The sequence below is a fragment of the Borostomias antarcticus genome (assembly GCF_949987555.1).
Source record: "Borostomias antarcticus genome assembly, chromosome: 18".
In the NCBI taxonomy this organism is placed as follows: domain Eukaryota; kingdom Metazoa; phylum Chordata; class Actinopteri; order Stomiiformes; family Stomiidae; genus Borostomias; species Borostomias antarcticus.
The window spans coordinates 14,230,248-14,248,093 of NC_140251.1; the positions used below are offsets into that span (position 1 = coordinate 14,230,248).

General features: G+C 45.4%; 1 protein-coding gene across 1 annotated transcript; it reads right to left on the minus strand.

The window, feature by feature from the left end:
- Nucleotides 1–1,151: 1,151 nt before the first annotated feature.
- Nucleotides 1,152–17,031, minus strand: camk1db (calcium/calmodulin-dependent protein kinase 1Db; the record flags this gene model as incomplete). Its single annotated transcript, XM_084452788.1, has 11 exons — nt 1,152–1,270; nt 1,819–1,993; nt 2,187–2,274; nt 3,016–3,094; nt 3,221–3,333; nt 3,962–4,037; nt 5,029–5,155; nt 5,537–5,675; nt 6,485–6,559; nt 7,597–7,728; nt 16,934–17,031. The coding sequence occupies 11 exons, from the start codon at nt 17,029–17,031 to the stop codon at nt 1,152–1,154; spliced, it is 1,221 nt and encodes a 406-aa protein (XP_084308914.1).
- Between the last annotated feature and the right edge of the window lie 815 nt (nt 17,032–17,846).

Here is a 17,846-nt window from a genome sequence, read left to right on the forward strand (position 1 = left end):
AGTTACCGTTTCATCACTTTCATCACCAGAAACAATATCCTCATCATGGTTTTGTTTGTCAGATTTGTTTTGAAAGGATTTCCCTGAGAACTCGTCACAAAGCTCTTTATACACTGCTGTCCTGGGGATGAGGACGGCTTCACAGTAACATCAGATAATACCAGAGAAATAAAACACTCATGATAAAAGGAACAACTACAGAAGATACAATATATTCCGCCTATGAAGTCAACATCATTGTTTAATAATTCAAAATAAAAAGCCTACTACACATTTACACATTTTTGTAAGTACGTAAGTTCTTACAAAAGTAATAAAAAAGAAAATAAATAATCCAATATATTTCAAATAGGAAAAGCAATCAACAACGCACTGACCATCGAAACTGCTCTTGCCAACCTGTGTCACACTACTAAAGCACTTCATTCACATGTACTGTATGTGCATGATTTTGCAGATATGCGCACGTACGTCTCTGGAATTCTACTGTCCAGAGAACGTAAAGCAAAGTAATAACACCGCGTCACACTGTGTAGAGAGTGATCTGGTGAACTACTGTTACAATAACTGCAGCCCAAAATTAAAGCTTTTAAAACAACAAGAGATTCAGAGTGAGGATAATAGAATCACTATTGTACTGTAAGATTGAAAGCTCTGTTTGTTTGAATTGCGTAACACAACAACTCCACTTGACGCCTCCAGACGTGCTGTTCACACAAGGCAGACATTAGAGGACACTGTGTGATGACGCTCACAGTCAAAGAACAACAGCCTCAATCAAGAAACAAAGATAAAGAGTTCCCATGTGGGCTCAGAACTCCCCCACTCCCCAAACAGGCTCCATATCCTCTCGGAGGAGGGTGGAGTGACAGAGGACCAAGCCCCAGAATGAAACCCTTTTCACTCTCTTCTCTTCCTCCCTTTCCACCTCCAGCCCCGCGGGAGGGAGTGCAGCACTGGGGTGCCGAGCCAAGGACAGACGAGCCGGGCTGGCGGCTCCTCAAGTTCTCCCCAGCACGGCTAGCGTGGCGGCGGGGAGCGGGCGGGATGGGCAGACCGAGGGACAACATGGAGCTCCGAGGGGCGGGACGGCAGTGTGTCCCGACTCAAAGCTCCGTCGTCTCCCAGCTGACCTCCCGCGGCATCTGGCGTCATTTAGTCCCGGTGTGTATAGTGGTGACGGTGGAGGGGCGTGGCCGGGGCAGCTCCGCTGGCACCTGGGATTCCTCTCCGATGGGCATGGGGCTGCATGCCCCAGCAGAGGGAAGACCTAGGGGACGACAACGCCCTCAGTAACACGATCCCAACGGCACCATCCCATCCGTGACGCCACTCATGCATCCAACAATAAAGTGCATATCGTGACATGCCAGCTATAACAGTTACGTTATGTGTAGACTACCATTCCTTATGTGTAGATTACCATTCCTTATGTGTAGACTACCATTCCTTATGTGTAGACTACCATTCCTTGTGTAGACTACCATTCCTTATGTTTAGACTACCATTTCTTATGTGTAGACTTCCATTACTTATGTGTAGACTACCATTCCTTGTAGACTACCATTCCTTATGTGTAGACTATCACTCATTATTTTGAGACTACCACTCCTTATGTGTAGACTACCATTCCGTATGTCTAGACTACCATTCCTTATGTGCAGTCTACCATTCCTTATGTGCAGACTGCCATTCCTTAAAGGGCCGCTTTGATCGACAGAGCATAAGCTCACCGAACTGTATTTACCCCGATGCCAATTTTGAACGCAGCTAGAAAAACCTGTCCCAGGCCCAGATCAACATTGAGGTGTCACTCACATTCTTTGCGGGACACGGGGGCACAGTCCACAGACTGGCTCTTGGCAGGTCCTCGGCTCTGGACGCCGGTTCTGGGGTTGGTGCCGTCGACGCTGACGCCAAAACTACTACCCAGACTGCTGCCCAGCTGCAGGCGCCTCATATGGCGAATCACAGCTGTGGCGTTGAACGCTTGCTGCAACAGAGAGAGAGGGAGGGAGGGAGGGAGGGATGAGAGGAAGAGAAAGAGAGATGGAGAAAGGGAGGGACAGAGAGGGGGGGGATGTGGCGATGAATGAGTGGCATGTAAAAAGATGAAGAGATTTAATGAGACCTTTGATACACACAAAATGACATCGCATCGGCAGCCCCTAGTTATGTGTACTCACCCTCCATTTGCTCTTAGCAAAGTTTTTACGCATCTGACGGCTAACAGATTCATGGATGTTCTTGCAGAGCGCCGTGTCCCCAGCAATCCTGGAAAAACAACATTTCCCTTCTTACTGCAGAAATGGTAAACAGCACCGAACTGAATAAACACCACTTACGGCCTTCTGAGGGAAATACTGAAAAAGCACTCAAAAGCACATCACAGGGGCACTATGAGATGTGTTGCTATCCATGTCATCCATGTTACCAGCTTGTGTTTTCAGAATGATGCCCATATGCCCCCTCACATTTCTCAATGCACCCGTTACCACCGGTGCCACACACCGGGAGTGTGTCAGCTGCATCATACCTGTACCAGCTGTCAAAGACCCAGTAGCACCATAACATAATAATGAGCTGTTTCATATTCTCGTCCTCAGCTAGAGACGACCTCCCACATACTGTCCCCCGTGTTAGCTGTGGCCGGGGCAGTTCATTAGTGCCTCAGTGTTCTTCAAACATCCTTCAGAACACTAGCCGCTAATTGGCAGCGATTTATTCAGCAGATATCCCTCTCCGATGAACTCCCTGACCCTTTCCGCCTCTCTCTCTCCCTCTCTCTCTCTCACTTTCTCTCCCTCTCTCTCTCTCAGAGAAAGGCAGAGTAGGGTCTAGGTGGGGAGCCATGGCGACAGATGACAGTGGGAGGACATGCTCTCCGTGGTGCGCACGTCACCTCCGGCGCGTATGCGTCATGATCCTGTCTGCTTTCATCGTGCCCTGCGGTTCCCGGTGATTGTGTGGCCGGGCCGAGTGTGGTGGTGGTGGCTATGGTCGTTAGTCACTCACCACGGGTGCTCCAGAGCCTGGTCACATGAGAACCTCTTCTCCGGATCTTTCTCCATCAGGGAGCCGATGAAGTCTTTGGCTGTGGAAGGCACAGGAGGGGGGAGTCTCATTCATGTGGGTTGGGATTTGTATCTGATCCATGCAATATAGCACTGTAGATGCTCAAGACACGCACACGTGCGGCAAACTCATACACGCTTCTCACCGGAGTCTGATATGTCATCCCAATAGGGAGCGTCAAACTCGTAGTCTGCCTTGAGAATCTGCTCAAAGAGCTTTGAGTCGTTCTCGTCATAGAAGGGAGGGTAGCCACACAACCTATGGGAACAGAGATGATTACACAGTGACATGAGTAACTCCATCTGCGTCTGAATGGTTTTGATGTTGGCTCATCTCATTCCCAGTCGTTTTGTCGTCATAAAACAATCTGAATTCAGTAATAGCCAACCAGCACTGTATCAGCCGATGACTTTTTTCAGTTGCATTCTGGGGTCCAAGCTTTCCCATATGTGAGGGTATCAGAAATGATTCCACCTGATTAACTGTCACATCTGACGCACAGCTAACGAGGCTGGGGGTTCGTTTCCCTCTAAAGCCTGTGGTAAACTTGCTTTTAACTACGCGTGCGCATCCACCATACGTTTCCTGCCTTACTTGGGAGCGTCGGCTGCGGTTGAATGTGAAAAATACACTACACAGACACGTTGCTAAACAGGAAGTATATCCAGGGCCTAACGAGCAGCGCAGTTAATTCGTTTGGGAGCTTGATGCAGATAACATTTTAATAGGGAAGTTTTGACTCACTTTTGAGGTAATGTAATAGAGCACATCTATATGTGGCAAATGTGGCTGTGTGTTGTATTGCTACCAAACCTCTGTAATATCAGTGCACATGTAACCATGAGCTGTTCCTATCCTCTGATGAACATGGAAATTAAGCACTTACAGTATGTAAGCGATGACTCCAATAGACCAGCAGTCCACTGCTTTGCTGTAGGGCTTTTGTGCCAGCACCTCTGGAGCTGTGGAGAGAGCAAACGTTCAGGGTGAGACTGTAGAAAAATATACTCTGAAAATATGCCACCGGAAAAAAATGTGGATGAAAAAGTCTCAAACCCAACTAGAAATGGTGCTGAGAGCACAGACCTCTGCCCCTGAATGCATTTCGTGGCTCTGTGCACGGCAAAATTAAATGGGTTCTAAATTGGCCCATGCTACACCTCTCCACCAAGTTTCATGAAAAGCAGTCTGGTAGTTTTTGTGTAATCCTAGTCCAAAAAATTTATGGTGGTGAATGGCCAGTCTGGCCTTGTTTGGGCGGCTCGTGGACCTGCCTCGTGATTCGGATCCACTCCAGAATTGAATTGGTTGTTAGCTGACCCATGCTACACACCTCCACGAGTTTCATGAAAATCTGTCTAGTAGTTTAAGAGGACACCTGGTCTCTAATAATAAATGGAGGTGAATGGCTGGCCATGTTTGGATGACTTATGAACCCGCCCCGTACTTCGGATCCGCTCCAAAATTAAAAAGGTTGTAAATTGGCCCATGCAACACTCTTCCACCAAGTTTCATGAAAATCGGTGCAGTAGTTTTTGCGTAGTCCTTCTGACAGATGTATGTACTGGTAATGCTTTCGGTGGCGTGTGTACGTCCGCACGTACAGACGTACACACGCCACCGAAAACATGACCTCTCGTCCTGCGCTGTCGCTAGGGAGGAGGTAGTGACTAAGCTCTCCTGAGGGCAATATGAGGATTCTAATCCAGAGAAACCGTAAAATCTCTATTTCGGTCAACTAGGAGCTTTTCACCCTTTAATTAAATGTTTACCGCACATGAATAATGTGGTGGTCAGATCAGATTAGGTGAACTAAATTTAGGTTAGCCAGAGGTAAGGGGGAGATTAGATCAGGTCAAGGTTGGGCTTCTACTGCACTCTAACTCCTGTTCAGCCATTTCACTGAAGCTGCCCATTTAATGGCAGAGAGAGAGCACAGGGGGGCAGCCTCACCCACATATCCTGGGGTCCCACAAGCTGTAGCCATCACGTCTCCTGTCCCCTCCATCTTGGACAGGCCGAAGTCACTGATCATGATCTTAGATTCTTCATGAGGGTTGAAGTAGAGCAGGTTCTCTGGCTGAGCAGGGGACAAAAAACAGAAAAGGTTTGTGAGGGTTATGCATTCTCTACAGCTGGAGGTGTTGCAGTGTGTGCATGTGTGTGTGTGTGTGTTTGTGTGCGTCTGTGTTAAGTTCAAGTTTATTAATGGATTACCCCTTGAGATTAAACCATCTCGTTTTCAAGGGGGTCCAACGCAAAATATACAAAAACAACACAACAGGCACAATAACATACAGGCTCTTGTTTACCGAACCACCCACACATCACTCCCATAAGCCCACATCACCCACACAATTATAGTAATAACAGGGGTGTGCGTGTGTGTATGCGTGACTCATATATATATATATATATATACATCTGTGTGTGTGCATGTGTGTGTGAGCAGCCGTAGTACCTTGAGGTCTCTGTGTACTATGCCCATGGCGTGGAGGTAGTTGACTGCATTCAAAACCTGTTTGATGAGCCGGCTGGCGTCCATCTCCGTGTAGAAACCCTTCTCCACAATGCGGTCAAACAGCTCCCCTCCCGACACCCTGAGAGCACAACCCACTGAATCAGCACACTACATTTACACTCACAAAGATGAACACCCTTCCAATGATGTCATAACCCCGTTAGAGCAATCATTACAGAAAATCTCTTGATAAAACTCTTGTATTCATTCATTCAAAATGTATTGAAATGAGGATAAGCCCCTTGAGTTGCACTAACTCGTTTTCGAGGGGGTCCTCGAGGACAAAACATACAGTATGAACATTCACAGAAAGACAATATATGACAACACAAGACAATCGACATTAACAGACACAAGTACACATAACTGTACACAGTCAAGACCAAACAAAAGAGCTATCCTGCCTGAGACGAGATATTCCTGTACTTTATTGTCTGTGAAAGGGCTGTTGCACACCTTATAAAAAACTTTAAGTCAGGTGCGTAGGATAGTAAGCAATCTGGATGTGGAGAAAATCCACCAACACTAACAAACTCTTTATTGGAAGACAGGAAAAAAACAATGTTTCGATGCTTAGACCTTCATCAGGTTTCAGAAAACCTTTTTTTGTTTGTATAGTTTGGTCAGTGTTGCTGGATTTTCTCCACAACTAGACTGTACTTTATTGTAACAACAACCCACACTGAGACAAATCTGTGTATATATGCTTGTAAAAGCAGAGGAGATACCAAGGTACAATTTTTGACCTTGGATATTTCCTCTCAAGGACATGCGAATGCTTCCTGCAGCAAAATATGATCCATTATCAAAATGACTGGCATGCACGTGGACGACGACAAGGCGGCGATGTGGAGGGAGAGATGCCCAGTCCAGCGCTGCTCTACTCACAGCTGCATGATGAGGTACAGGTGGTTGGAACTCTCGTAGATGTCCTCCAAAGCCACAATATTCTCATGTTTTATCCTGAGAGAGAAACAAGTCAGTCCTCATCATTTCAGCACGGCGCAATATTCCACAAAAGTGCTGCATTCATTTCTGACAAGAAAGAGTGAGCGAACGTGTGTGTGTGTGTGTGTATAAACTTGCTGAACTGTCCAGTCACTCTCTACTTCATGCACCAATCACACAGGGTGAGAGAGGCTTTCTGTAACTCCTGCCAGTGAGAGCACCTGAGGCATTCTGGAGAACCAGGAGGTGGGATCTTGTGTCCAAGCAACAGCAGGTGGCAGAACACTAACACTCAACATGGACGTGAGGTGATAACACAGAGCAACGTGTGTGTGTGTGTGTGTGTGTGTGTGTGTATGCGTGTGTGTGGGGGGATGTCATCGGAGGGTGTCTCAAACAAATAAACAACACCCACACAACCGTCTGACCTGGACCTGGAGGCCTGTGGTTAAGACCACAGCTTGATCGATGTGCTGCGCCATGGTAACGGTAACACACGGAGAGAGAGGTAGATGGAGGAAGAGTGGGGGGGGGGGGGGGCGAGGGGTCAGCACCATCAGTGGTTGGCAGTCGTAACCAGGCAACTACTCTGCCCAATAGCGATCACATTCTCGTGAAGAGTGATTGTTGGCTGAGGCTCTCATGAGAATTAAGATTCAGATTTTCAGTTTCAGATTCTTCTCAGATTAACCCATTCAGATTAGCCCACTGACCCAGATTAACCCATCAGCGGCAGATGGAGTGACCAATCACTATCCTGTTCCATGGTCTCCTCAGACGGGGGTCATCAATGTGATTTGACTTGTTAGTCACTTTGAATGAGGAGCGCCAGGTATATAATGACTACGGACGCTGCCACCGCGTCCTTACTACGGCTGTGGTGACAACACAGCCACTAGTCCTCGGCCGCCATGTCCGGGGAGCGAGAGAGGCAGAGGACTAGGGGGAGAACGGAGGTATGAAGGAGGAAGTTGATGGAATTTGGATGGCGTGTGTCATTAGGTAAGATCCTGATCACCAGCTCCACACCAGTGGTACGGAAGGGTTCTTACTTCCGAAGCACGGCGATTTCATTTTCGATGCTGGTCTCCTTCCCCTTCAAAGCTTTTTTCGGGATACACTTTACTGCGACCATCTTTCCGGTGGCTTTCTCCCGAGCCATCACCACCTCAGAGAATGCCCCACTGTAAAAGAGGAGATGAGAGACAGGGCATGAGAGAGGGGGGGTGAGGGATAGAGAGAGAGAAAGAGAGAGAGAGAGAAGAGAGAGTACCTTGGTCAGCTTTACATAAGCACAGAGAGTATTGACATAGGAAACCTCCGCTTCGTGAAATGCGTTCGAAGACGAACACAGCAGAGTACACAAAACAGCATATTGTGAATATTTACTGAGATCCTCCAAAGTCCACGGATATGGGTAACACTGCCGTGTGTTGCCGTGTGCTGGTGCATATGTGCTTGCGTAGATGCAATTGCACTGCAAACACATTTGAACCTTTAAAATCACCCATTTAGGATACAAGATAGAGAGCCCTCCTCAAACCACCTGTCTCTCTATACATGAAATCTGTGATGAAAAAAAGAAGCAAATATGGAATTAAGGGAATATTTGCCCAAGCAATCTGTATCTGTTGCTATGTTACCATGTTCAGTCGTCCTTAACAACCCCTATGAGCTGGCGACTATCCGTTCTTCTCCTCTTTTCCTCAACCACTTTTCTCTGCACACCTCCGCTCCCTCTTTCCCTCCATCCACCCTTCACCTTCCCTCTCTTTTTGTTCTTTCCAATGCTTTCCTCCCCCCTCTCTCTTTTTCTGTCAGCATCTCCCCACGGTGGAAATAAGTGCTTGTTGCAGAGAGATTGTCCTCCCACTCACTGGTTTTGTCCCTCACTCACAGATATACAAACACATACACCCACAGGTACACACACACACACACACCACCTTGATTTTGTTTATGCTGGTTGGTGTAAAGGGTCCATTATATACTCTGTATGTAATCAGTCTCTCCCAGTGAGCTCTCTACTCAGCTGCGGCCGCCAAGTCGCCTGTGGTCATCAAATCCATGCTAATCCCTCTCTACACTCCCCACAGGGTTAGCACAGAGAGAGCTACATGCCGCTAACCCTCCTACAAACACACAGAGACACAAACAGATAGGAGGGGTGAGGAGGAGGAGGACCACACACTGACCCTGGGAGCTGACTTAATCACGGACAGATTAGAACCCATACCCTACCGGCTATGACCTTAGCTGGACATAATGTTCAGGCTATGACCTGGACTAGATATAATCTTCAGGTTATGATCTGGTCTCAGGACATAATGTTCAGGCCATGACCTGTTCTCTGGACATAATCTTCAGGCTATGACCTGTTCTCTGGACATAATGTTCAGGATATGATCTGATGATAATGTTCAGGCTATAACCTGGTCTGGACAGGGGCCTCTGCAAGAAAAAATAATGTTGATAGTCCACCAACGTGAAAATCTAGCATCACTGTGTTCGGTGCCTAACACCAATTAACAAAGTATGGTTTGGAATAGAGAGGATTCCTGTATTATCTCACCGCGTGTGTGCGTATGAAACGTCTCTCTCACGTCTTACCGTTTGCCGGTTGCTCTCTCTGCAGCATACCGTATGAGAAACAGAATTGAAACCACAGGAAGCCTTGAAACTCTCTGAGGTAATGTAAGAACACAAGGCAGCAGCGTTCCTACATCAGTCTCACCCGGGGGAACATAACGACATCACTTCCTGCTGAGGCCAAGAGAGTGAAACACCTCTCATTGTCACTTCATAAAAATAATACATACTGCAGGGCCTCTGACATGATGTGAAGCTGTGTACCAAGGAACCGATTAGTACTGATAAAATACTGTAAGGACAAGCGATGACAAGAATTCCAATATACCAGTACCTGTACTTACACATGGTAATAAACATTCCATTTCATTTTCAATTCTGACTGTCTATGGATCTACTAAACCCAACACAGGTGGGTGAGGATAAGTCTGTAACTGAACACACACACACACACACAGACAAACAAAGCTTGACATCAGATCTGACTCGGCAGTGCCTACGTAAATTGACCCTAGGTGTGAACTGGAGCATTTAAGCACAGCATTAAGGAAGTTGGATACGTTGTAGTTGGCTCAAAGGTAGTAGGCGGTAAAGACAGCACTCTCGTTGTGCCTTCATGGTAAATGGTAAAGGTAAATGGACTGCACTTATATAGCAGTTTTATCCAAAGCTCTTTACAATGGCCTCTCCTTCACCCATTCACACACCAATTGTGGCAGCTGCCATGCAAGGCGCTAGCAATTTGGGGTTCAGTGTCTTGCCGAAGGACACTTCGACAGGTAGTCAGGATTCGAACCGCCGACCCTATGATCATTGGACGACCTGCTCTACCTCCTGAGCTATACAGCCGCCCCATAGTAGCCTTAGCTGTGTGATTCTGCTAGACCCTCTAGCTGCCTAATGGACTCTTCTCTGAGGTCAAGGTTATGTTAAGCAACATACATAACATTACTACAGTGTGTACAATGAGCAGTAAGATTATGTAGTGAAGCATTTGCACACGCCCATTTCAGTCATTAAAAAGTCAGTGAGTATGGTTTTAAAACTACGCAAGGTAATAAGAGCCTGGAGATTAAGAGTTTTTTGAAGTCCATTCCAGGTAGAGGGAGCAGAGTAGTGAAAGCCCTCTTCCCAAACTCAGTGCAAGATCTGGGGACTAAGGCCGTTACGTAGTCCTGAGAACGCAAGCTGTAAAATGAGTTTATGCAATATATAACAAGACATTGTACTCTTCAGGATCACAGGCCACCAGTCTGTGATCAAAAACCTTTGTCAATGATGACCATGTTGAATGCCCTTACGTAAACTTGTGTTGTGCACATGGTGGGTGTATTTCCTGGGGGCTGAGGCTGTAGTTTTTTTTCACAGTCACAGCATGTTCTGCCGCTGCAGCTGGTGGCGGTGCTGGCGAGTAATCACACTGAATCATCTTGTATAAGACGCATTAGTGCTCCCTTTATGTAATGTGGATGGAAAGTCAGAGCTTGGTAATCCAGGTGGAGCTCTTGCTAGTGGAACTCACTTTAGTTTCTCCACTGCACTATAATGCCAACCTTTACCAAGCAAGCAATATAGTGATGGGTAATAGTGTATGACAACTTTGAATTGCCATGTTTCCTAGTGCCTCGTGGTGATGATTTGAGACATCTCCTCTATGCTATCAAACAGCAGGCGCCAATGTGAGAAAGAATGTTCCTAGATCGCTGTACTTCCAGCGCCGGGACCTGGGGCCGTGTTCCTGGAATGTAAGCTTTGAGCTGACCGCAATGTTGGTTAAATGAGCCAACAGTCATTCGGATCTTTCTTGGAAGGAAAGCTCACTGCCCGATAAAATCGTGTCCCTCAAAGAAATACATACAGAAATAGAAACACAGAGGGACTGGAAATCCACAGAGGCGTCAACAAAACCTGTGTAAAGATGCCGCTAAGCCAGAGATCTCACGGAGGCCGGAGGGTGTAGATAAGGGCGATTACTGCCCCCTCAGATTTGGTTACTCTAGACCAGGGTTTCCCAAGCTGGGGTCCGGGCCCCCCTTAGGGGCGCGCCAACAATTGCAGGGGGGGGGGGGCGCCAGGCCTCAAATAATTTGAGGCCTTAATATTAGCTAGACAAATATTTGTCAAAGAATCATGTTATTGACATGTCACACAGCAATTGTAACAAAATACATGATTATATCTGATGAAGGGTCAAAAAGCCTTCTATTTACGGCTCTACAATACCATATAAATTCAACAAATTAATAGTTGAGACTATGAATCGTGTCAAAATTAATATTACTGCTACGTTGGCGAAGCACTTCATTGTCCCCTAACTTATACCTGATGTAATTAGCGCACATATAAACATACACAGAATGGACGTTCACAGCGACTTAGGGGGAAGGGGGGGCAAATTCCATCAGGTGTAAGTGGGGGGCTCTGGGGAAGAAAGGTTGGGAACCCCTGCTCTAGACTGGCACACTTCAGCCCCCTGGTCCCGGGCCTTAGGCCACTGCCTCTGTGTGGCGAATGAGATATGAATTAGAAATTGCATTAACAGCCGTGGTGCCACTTCTATATGTGACCTGTGTGTCCGTTCGTAGCATGAAATGTAGACCAATGAGGAGCTGCCAATACCATTGTGCACCAGCACTAGAGGGCAGGTGTGAGGAAAGCATGGTTGGGTTCAGGCAGCTCCATCTCAAGAAGTAGAAATGTCACAGCTTAGATATTAACACTGTAGGAACAGTGGGTACCAGATGGAACTGTAGAAGTAGTGACAAGTTTGAAAATGGGTATGAATTTGAAAATATCAACTGTCGATAGAGTGGAACATTAATTCCACCATTGTGTGGAATCACCTCCGCTGCCATCCTAGAGGAAACACTAATGTATATCAAACATATTCTGTTCGTTAGGGAATGTTATTTTTACCTTTATTCCTGCAGTAAGCTAGAATGCTAATGGAAGGCTATCTGTAGCTAGCTAACTAGTAGCATTGTAAGTCAGCTGGTAAAATTGAAATCAACCCCTTGGTATCATGGATCTTGGGTTGATTGTAGCACTGCACGGGAGCGTATGGCTGCCACGCAAAACTACTTTTTATCAGACAGCGCCCGTCAAGAACCGCTGATCCAAACAACTTCACAGGTGACACTGCACGTCCAGGGGTGCTGAGGAATACGCCTGCCGAATGTCAACTTTATATATTGGCCGATTGTCGAGATCATCGCGGTTGCTAGTCATCCATTTCTATAATTATAGATACAGTAGATGGCAAACATGATTCAAAAACTATATGGAATCGCTTAGATATTGAGTGTGAAAGCACGGAAATCTGAACATTTTAGTGTAGAATATGTGAAAGTACTGTGACAATTGTAAAACTAGCAGCAGTTTGCAAAATGTCTGGATATTTTCAAATCACCAACTTCCACCACATTCCATCATTCATTTCAATGGGACAAAAATTACAAATAAAACTGAAAAGTGCAGCCGCTTCTATACTAGGGCGGGAATCACAGGGTAACTCACGATACGATAACCTTGCGATATTAAACCCTGATACATATTGTAAGACAATTCATCATCGATACATCATGAGTCGATACATCTGTGTTAACTGAAGATTTTTAAAAATACCACTATTAAGACAAAAAGCAAAAATTGTGTTTTATTCATTAACTGCAGCATTGTTGTCACTGTTGTGAAAAGTGAAACAAACAATACATGACATCTTTCTTACTCTCAGCTTATAAGTGACTGAAGCATATCCATTGCTTTTCATTTGTTAATTTTGATTGCTAGTAATTATGTCACCAGTACATTCATTGATTGATTAGTGTACAGTAACATTAATTTCGCTTTGATTTTAAGACCTGTAAGGCTGTATAGTCTAAGTAGGCTCAAAATGAAAGAGAAAGTACTCTTACACCAAAAACCTGTTTACCCCATTAATTGCAAACAATTGCTAAAAATACCCATTAATGTTAGGGATATATGATACAGGTGCACCCCCCAAAAAATGAATTTTGTGGGAAAAGTTCGTTATTTTCCATAACTTAATTCATAAAGTGAAACTTTCATGCATTCATAAACACATTTTGTTTTAATATTTATGATTGTACAGTATGTTCAGTATGTTCATTTATAAACTCAATACTTGGTCAGGGCTCCTTTTACACAAATTACTGCATCGGCGTGAGCGTGGCATGGAGGCAATCAGCCTTGAAATATTTCACTACGTGTTCTGAATCTATCATATATGAAAGTTTCACTTTTTTAATTAAATTACGGAAAATAATGAGATTTCCACATTACTCAATTTTTCTGAGAAGCACTGTAGATGAGGCCTTTACAAAATATATTTTTTTGCCATGGGTAGACTACATATTTTGAAGTGATGAATAGACCTATGTGGATGGATGCGCTTAGATGCCAGTCAGAAGCTCCCAATCTTGGGAGCCAGAGAGATGTGTGGAGGCTGTGTGGGGGCCGTACAGTTTGAGGGGCTGATGTGTGGGGGGAGGCCAGGCATCGGACACTGCACCCACACAAACATCTCAGGGTCCCCATTCCAGTTGCCTGGCTGCAATCACACTCAAAACTGTGTTCAAGGAGTGAGGAACTCATCTAAAGACCCACTCTGAACAAGCAAGAGGATTTGCTCACTTCTGCAATGGCTGCATGGGAACACAGAACCACCAAATGCTTCACTACCCCTTGGAGAATCAAGCAAGAGCACTCTCCCTGCAAGTAGGTCTGGTTAAAAGAACACAACAAAGCACTACGGGGACACAGACAAATATCCATTTGGCCTTCTGTTCCCTTTGATATATAACCAACAGAAATTGTTGGTGGTTTCAGAATTGTTGGTGGTTTCAAAGTGTTTTTGTACTTGAGGAATTACCTGCCCACCAACCTACTATTTTGTGCTCAAGTTATAACATATTGCGGCGCGCTGCGCCCGACAGCAGCCAGCCACTCTCCAATTCCTGGCGTTTCTTGTTAATCTGTTCGTTTGCAGTCCTTTGCTTTTGTTTGTGTCCCTTTGTACCCGGGCTGCGCCCCGGGATGATGTAACAGTTGGTTGGGGGGCGCATTATAAATAAAAATAAAAATAACATAACATTGTACCTCCTGAGAGCGCCACTTCTACCGAGGCTGACCACTGCCTCACCACAAGAATCTGACAGGAGGTCCACTGATGAGGACACTTATTTCCTCACTCAGCAGACACTTGTTTTGTCCCTCAGAATATCAGCAGCTTAGAGCTCTGAAATTAGCCCTGCCGAGTGCAGAGGAGGGGAGGAGGACGGCAGTGATGGATACAGGGTGGATTCAGCGGCGCAGATCTCATTAGCTAACTACGGCAACAACATGACAACAGAGCGACACCCATTACAGACTCAGCTGCCGCCTTTCCATCCACACAGTCTCTTATGGATCAGTGATAAATCCACGACTCAGATTGCTTGCATACAGATCGATCATAGAGGTGTCAGACGCCATCCGTTCTGCTGCTTACTGGATGTCTAACCTGCTAGTGTGCTTTTCATGTCTGGGGATTAAGAGGAGAAGCTAAGAGTGGTTGGGGGGGGGGGCACAAAGGAAGACACAAGACGGGCTGATCCCTCCCTGTTGGACACTGATCAGGGTGAAGCCTGCAGAGGAAAACAGATAATCTCTCTCTTCCGGTCCCTCTCCTTCCTAGATCAGTCTATTCTTAATCCCCAGTCAAAGCCTGGGGGTGAGCGGGAGAAGATGGCCCTGTGAGTGACCTGCTGTGACACTGGCTCCGCAGCGCTGCATACACAACCAGGCACTCGCTGGTTCAGACCACAGGAGCCTCAGTTGGAGCCTGTGTGATGTTGACACAGGGCTGAGGGGAGTGTGCTTCTGAATGCCAATATGACAGAAGTGGGGAGGGAGTGTAGCTAGGGGTGTGTTGGGTTGTGGGGGTTGTCATCAGGGTTCTCAAATGTATCTATTGACTGATTAGACAGTGGGTGATCATGATTCACAATTTTTATTCACAGTTAACCATGAACACCCATGGGGGATTGTACGGTATATCTGCCTGGGCTAAGGATCACCTACCTCTTGATTCCAAAAGTAGCATAGCCTTGTCACATGTACTTAAATGTGAGACGCATATAGCCTTTTGTAAAGGTTCCTCTTGCTCCACCAGATTGGAGGTCATACCAGTTTCAGATCAAGGATTCAGGTTCACGAGAGGCTCCCTGAGGGTGCTGGGAGGCACAGGTCGTACCTCAGGAACAGAACGGGGGGGAAACGGATCGGTTTGTTTGTGTCTGAGTGCATGCGCGTGTGTTGAAGCAGAAAAAAAGAAAGGATTTGCATACCCATAATCAACTACTGGGAAATCTATTGTCAATGCATCATTGCTAGCTTTAACAACAGGAAATGATGGCCCCTATTATTCTCTGGGTGAGTACACTTGTGAATAGGGGCTGACATGCCAGTTTATTGAAGATATTGGTGACCTACTTTTCCAGCTTGACACCAGTTTCCTGGGGTAAAACCATGGTTCCCAAGGGAGACCATTTCCTCCTTGCCCCCCCCAACAATATAATATCTCATCACATTCTGCTCAGAGAGGGAGGTGCTCTTGAATGTGAGCTGCTTCAGTGGAGAGCTGGAATTCAGAACTGCTCCATCACAGAACAAAACAATACATGGCTTATTCATCTTATTGACAAAATGTTTATATATATATATATATATACACACAGGTTTTCACTCAAATACACCATCAAACGTCAACTTAAGTCACCCAACAGAATGCACAGTTTTGGAGTAACTTAACTGTGCATGAATAGCCCAGACAGACATTTTTCTCAGTTTGGGGAATTTGCCCTTCAAAATGAGTATCTGCATTCTCTCACTGCATCATAACTCAGCAAGTGACGAGCAGACATTCAGTCAAGCAGCACTAACTGTGAGTGGACAGAAATAAACTGTGGAATCCATCTGCTCTGTAGTTCAGGCGTAAGAAGAACTTGTGTGTGTATCGTAATGAAGTAGCCTACCAACGGGGGTAATGAACAAAATCCCCCAACATGAAACGTGAAAAAAAAATCGTTTTGGTATCTACACTGACGATAAAAGTTTGTTTTTATGTACAAAAGTCATATCAACATTGACAGTATGGATGCAGGAGCAGACAGGCCTAGTTGCGTTGGCCAATCAGATGATCCATGTAGGAGATGAGCATCTAGGCCCTGTAACATGCCAAATTCAGTGGTTTGAGCAATTTGACCGAGCACTAATCTATACATTATTTATGGTGTAGCACATCATAAACGAGTTTACCTGATGTGCTACCCCGAGCACAGCTTCCACTGCTCTCCAATGAGTTTCATTTGTGGGTATGGGCACAGTTGAAGAGCTTCACATTCACAGGCATGAACACGTGCTGCTGAATTGTCTCCAGAAATGTAACTTTACATCAGATTACTTTAGTCCCCATGGTAGAAACCTCAACCAGTTCACCATGGTTCACCATCTTGCCTATTTTACAATGTCTTTAGCCTACGATAAGGCAATGTAGATAGTTTTAAAGCAACCCGCATCTTTCACGTCTTACTTAATTCAAGCCCAGCCTCCGACATTCAACAGCTGTCAGTTGACAATTATATTTACGTTAACATTTAGCCTACAATGTAGCCTATGTCTTTTGTTACAGGACAAAGTTTCATTTCAGGGGTTCAAATCCAGGGCCTATATATATATATAGATATACTGTCTGTATCTACAGTAGGCCTACATCTAAGCGTTATTTCAATCATTACTCACGTTCCAAGGACTTCTTTGAAGTCAAATATGTTCTTGATATCATCAACATGTTTTTTCCACGATGATCCATCCCCCGACTCTCCGTTCTCTCTCGCCATGTCGCACTAGGGCAAGGCGTGAGAGCAAGAGCTGTCTGGAAACGTCTCTTGCTAACAAAAGTAGTATTTCACCAAGGGGTTCCTGATTGTCTGCAGATTGGACCTTCCTTTCTCAGCCCATCCATGCAACCACTGCAGCGCTAAGATGAAGATCTACCACGACACGCGCAGGTTATCTGCCTAATCTGGTTGACGTAGCTAGATTGTGAGCTTCATTATTCTGACTCCTTTGGTTTAGTAACAATTGTTCTCCTTATGTATGCATGTCTACTACGCGAATGACTTCGGGTGGGTGTGCATCGCTGTTCCATTGAGTCACGCCGACCGCCCTTTTGGTTGTTATAGCAAAAAGGAGTGGGAGGCTGCTCGCGCCTGTATGTATATATGCATGTATGAGTGAACGATTAGTGTTCGCATTGCACCAAATGCACGGTCCAGACAATGGAGTACTCGTGGATTTACAATAGGATTCCTTGCTCATAGTGAATAAAAACTTAGGCAAATTTATTATATTATTGATGCCACACCCCCTAGACTCGTCAGGTCATGGAGACGTAGAAACATCTTCCATGTTTTCAGCCAATCCACTTGTAGTTCTATTTAAAAGTTTTTGTTTCTTTAAGAAAATGTAAACATGTGATTTTGATATAGAGGCATTACCATTACCTTGCACCCAGTATCATAATTATTGAAACAGATTCTCAAAAGCATTAATGGATGATAATAGACTGATGGGTCCACTCAAGTGACATCCCTCTTTGTGTAGGATTATAAGAGTCAATTATTTTTATTTTTTTTACTTTATCTAAACATTA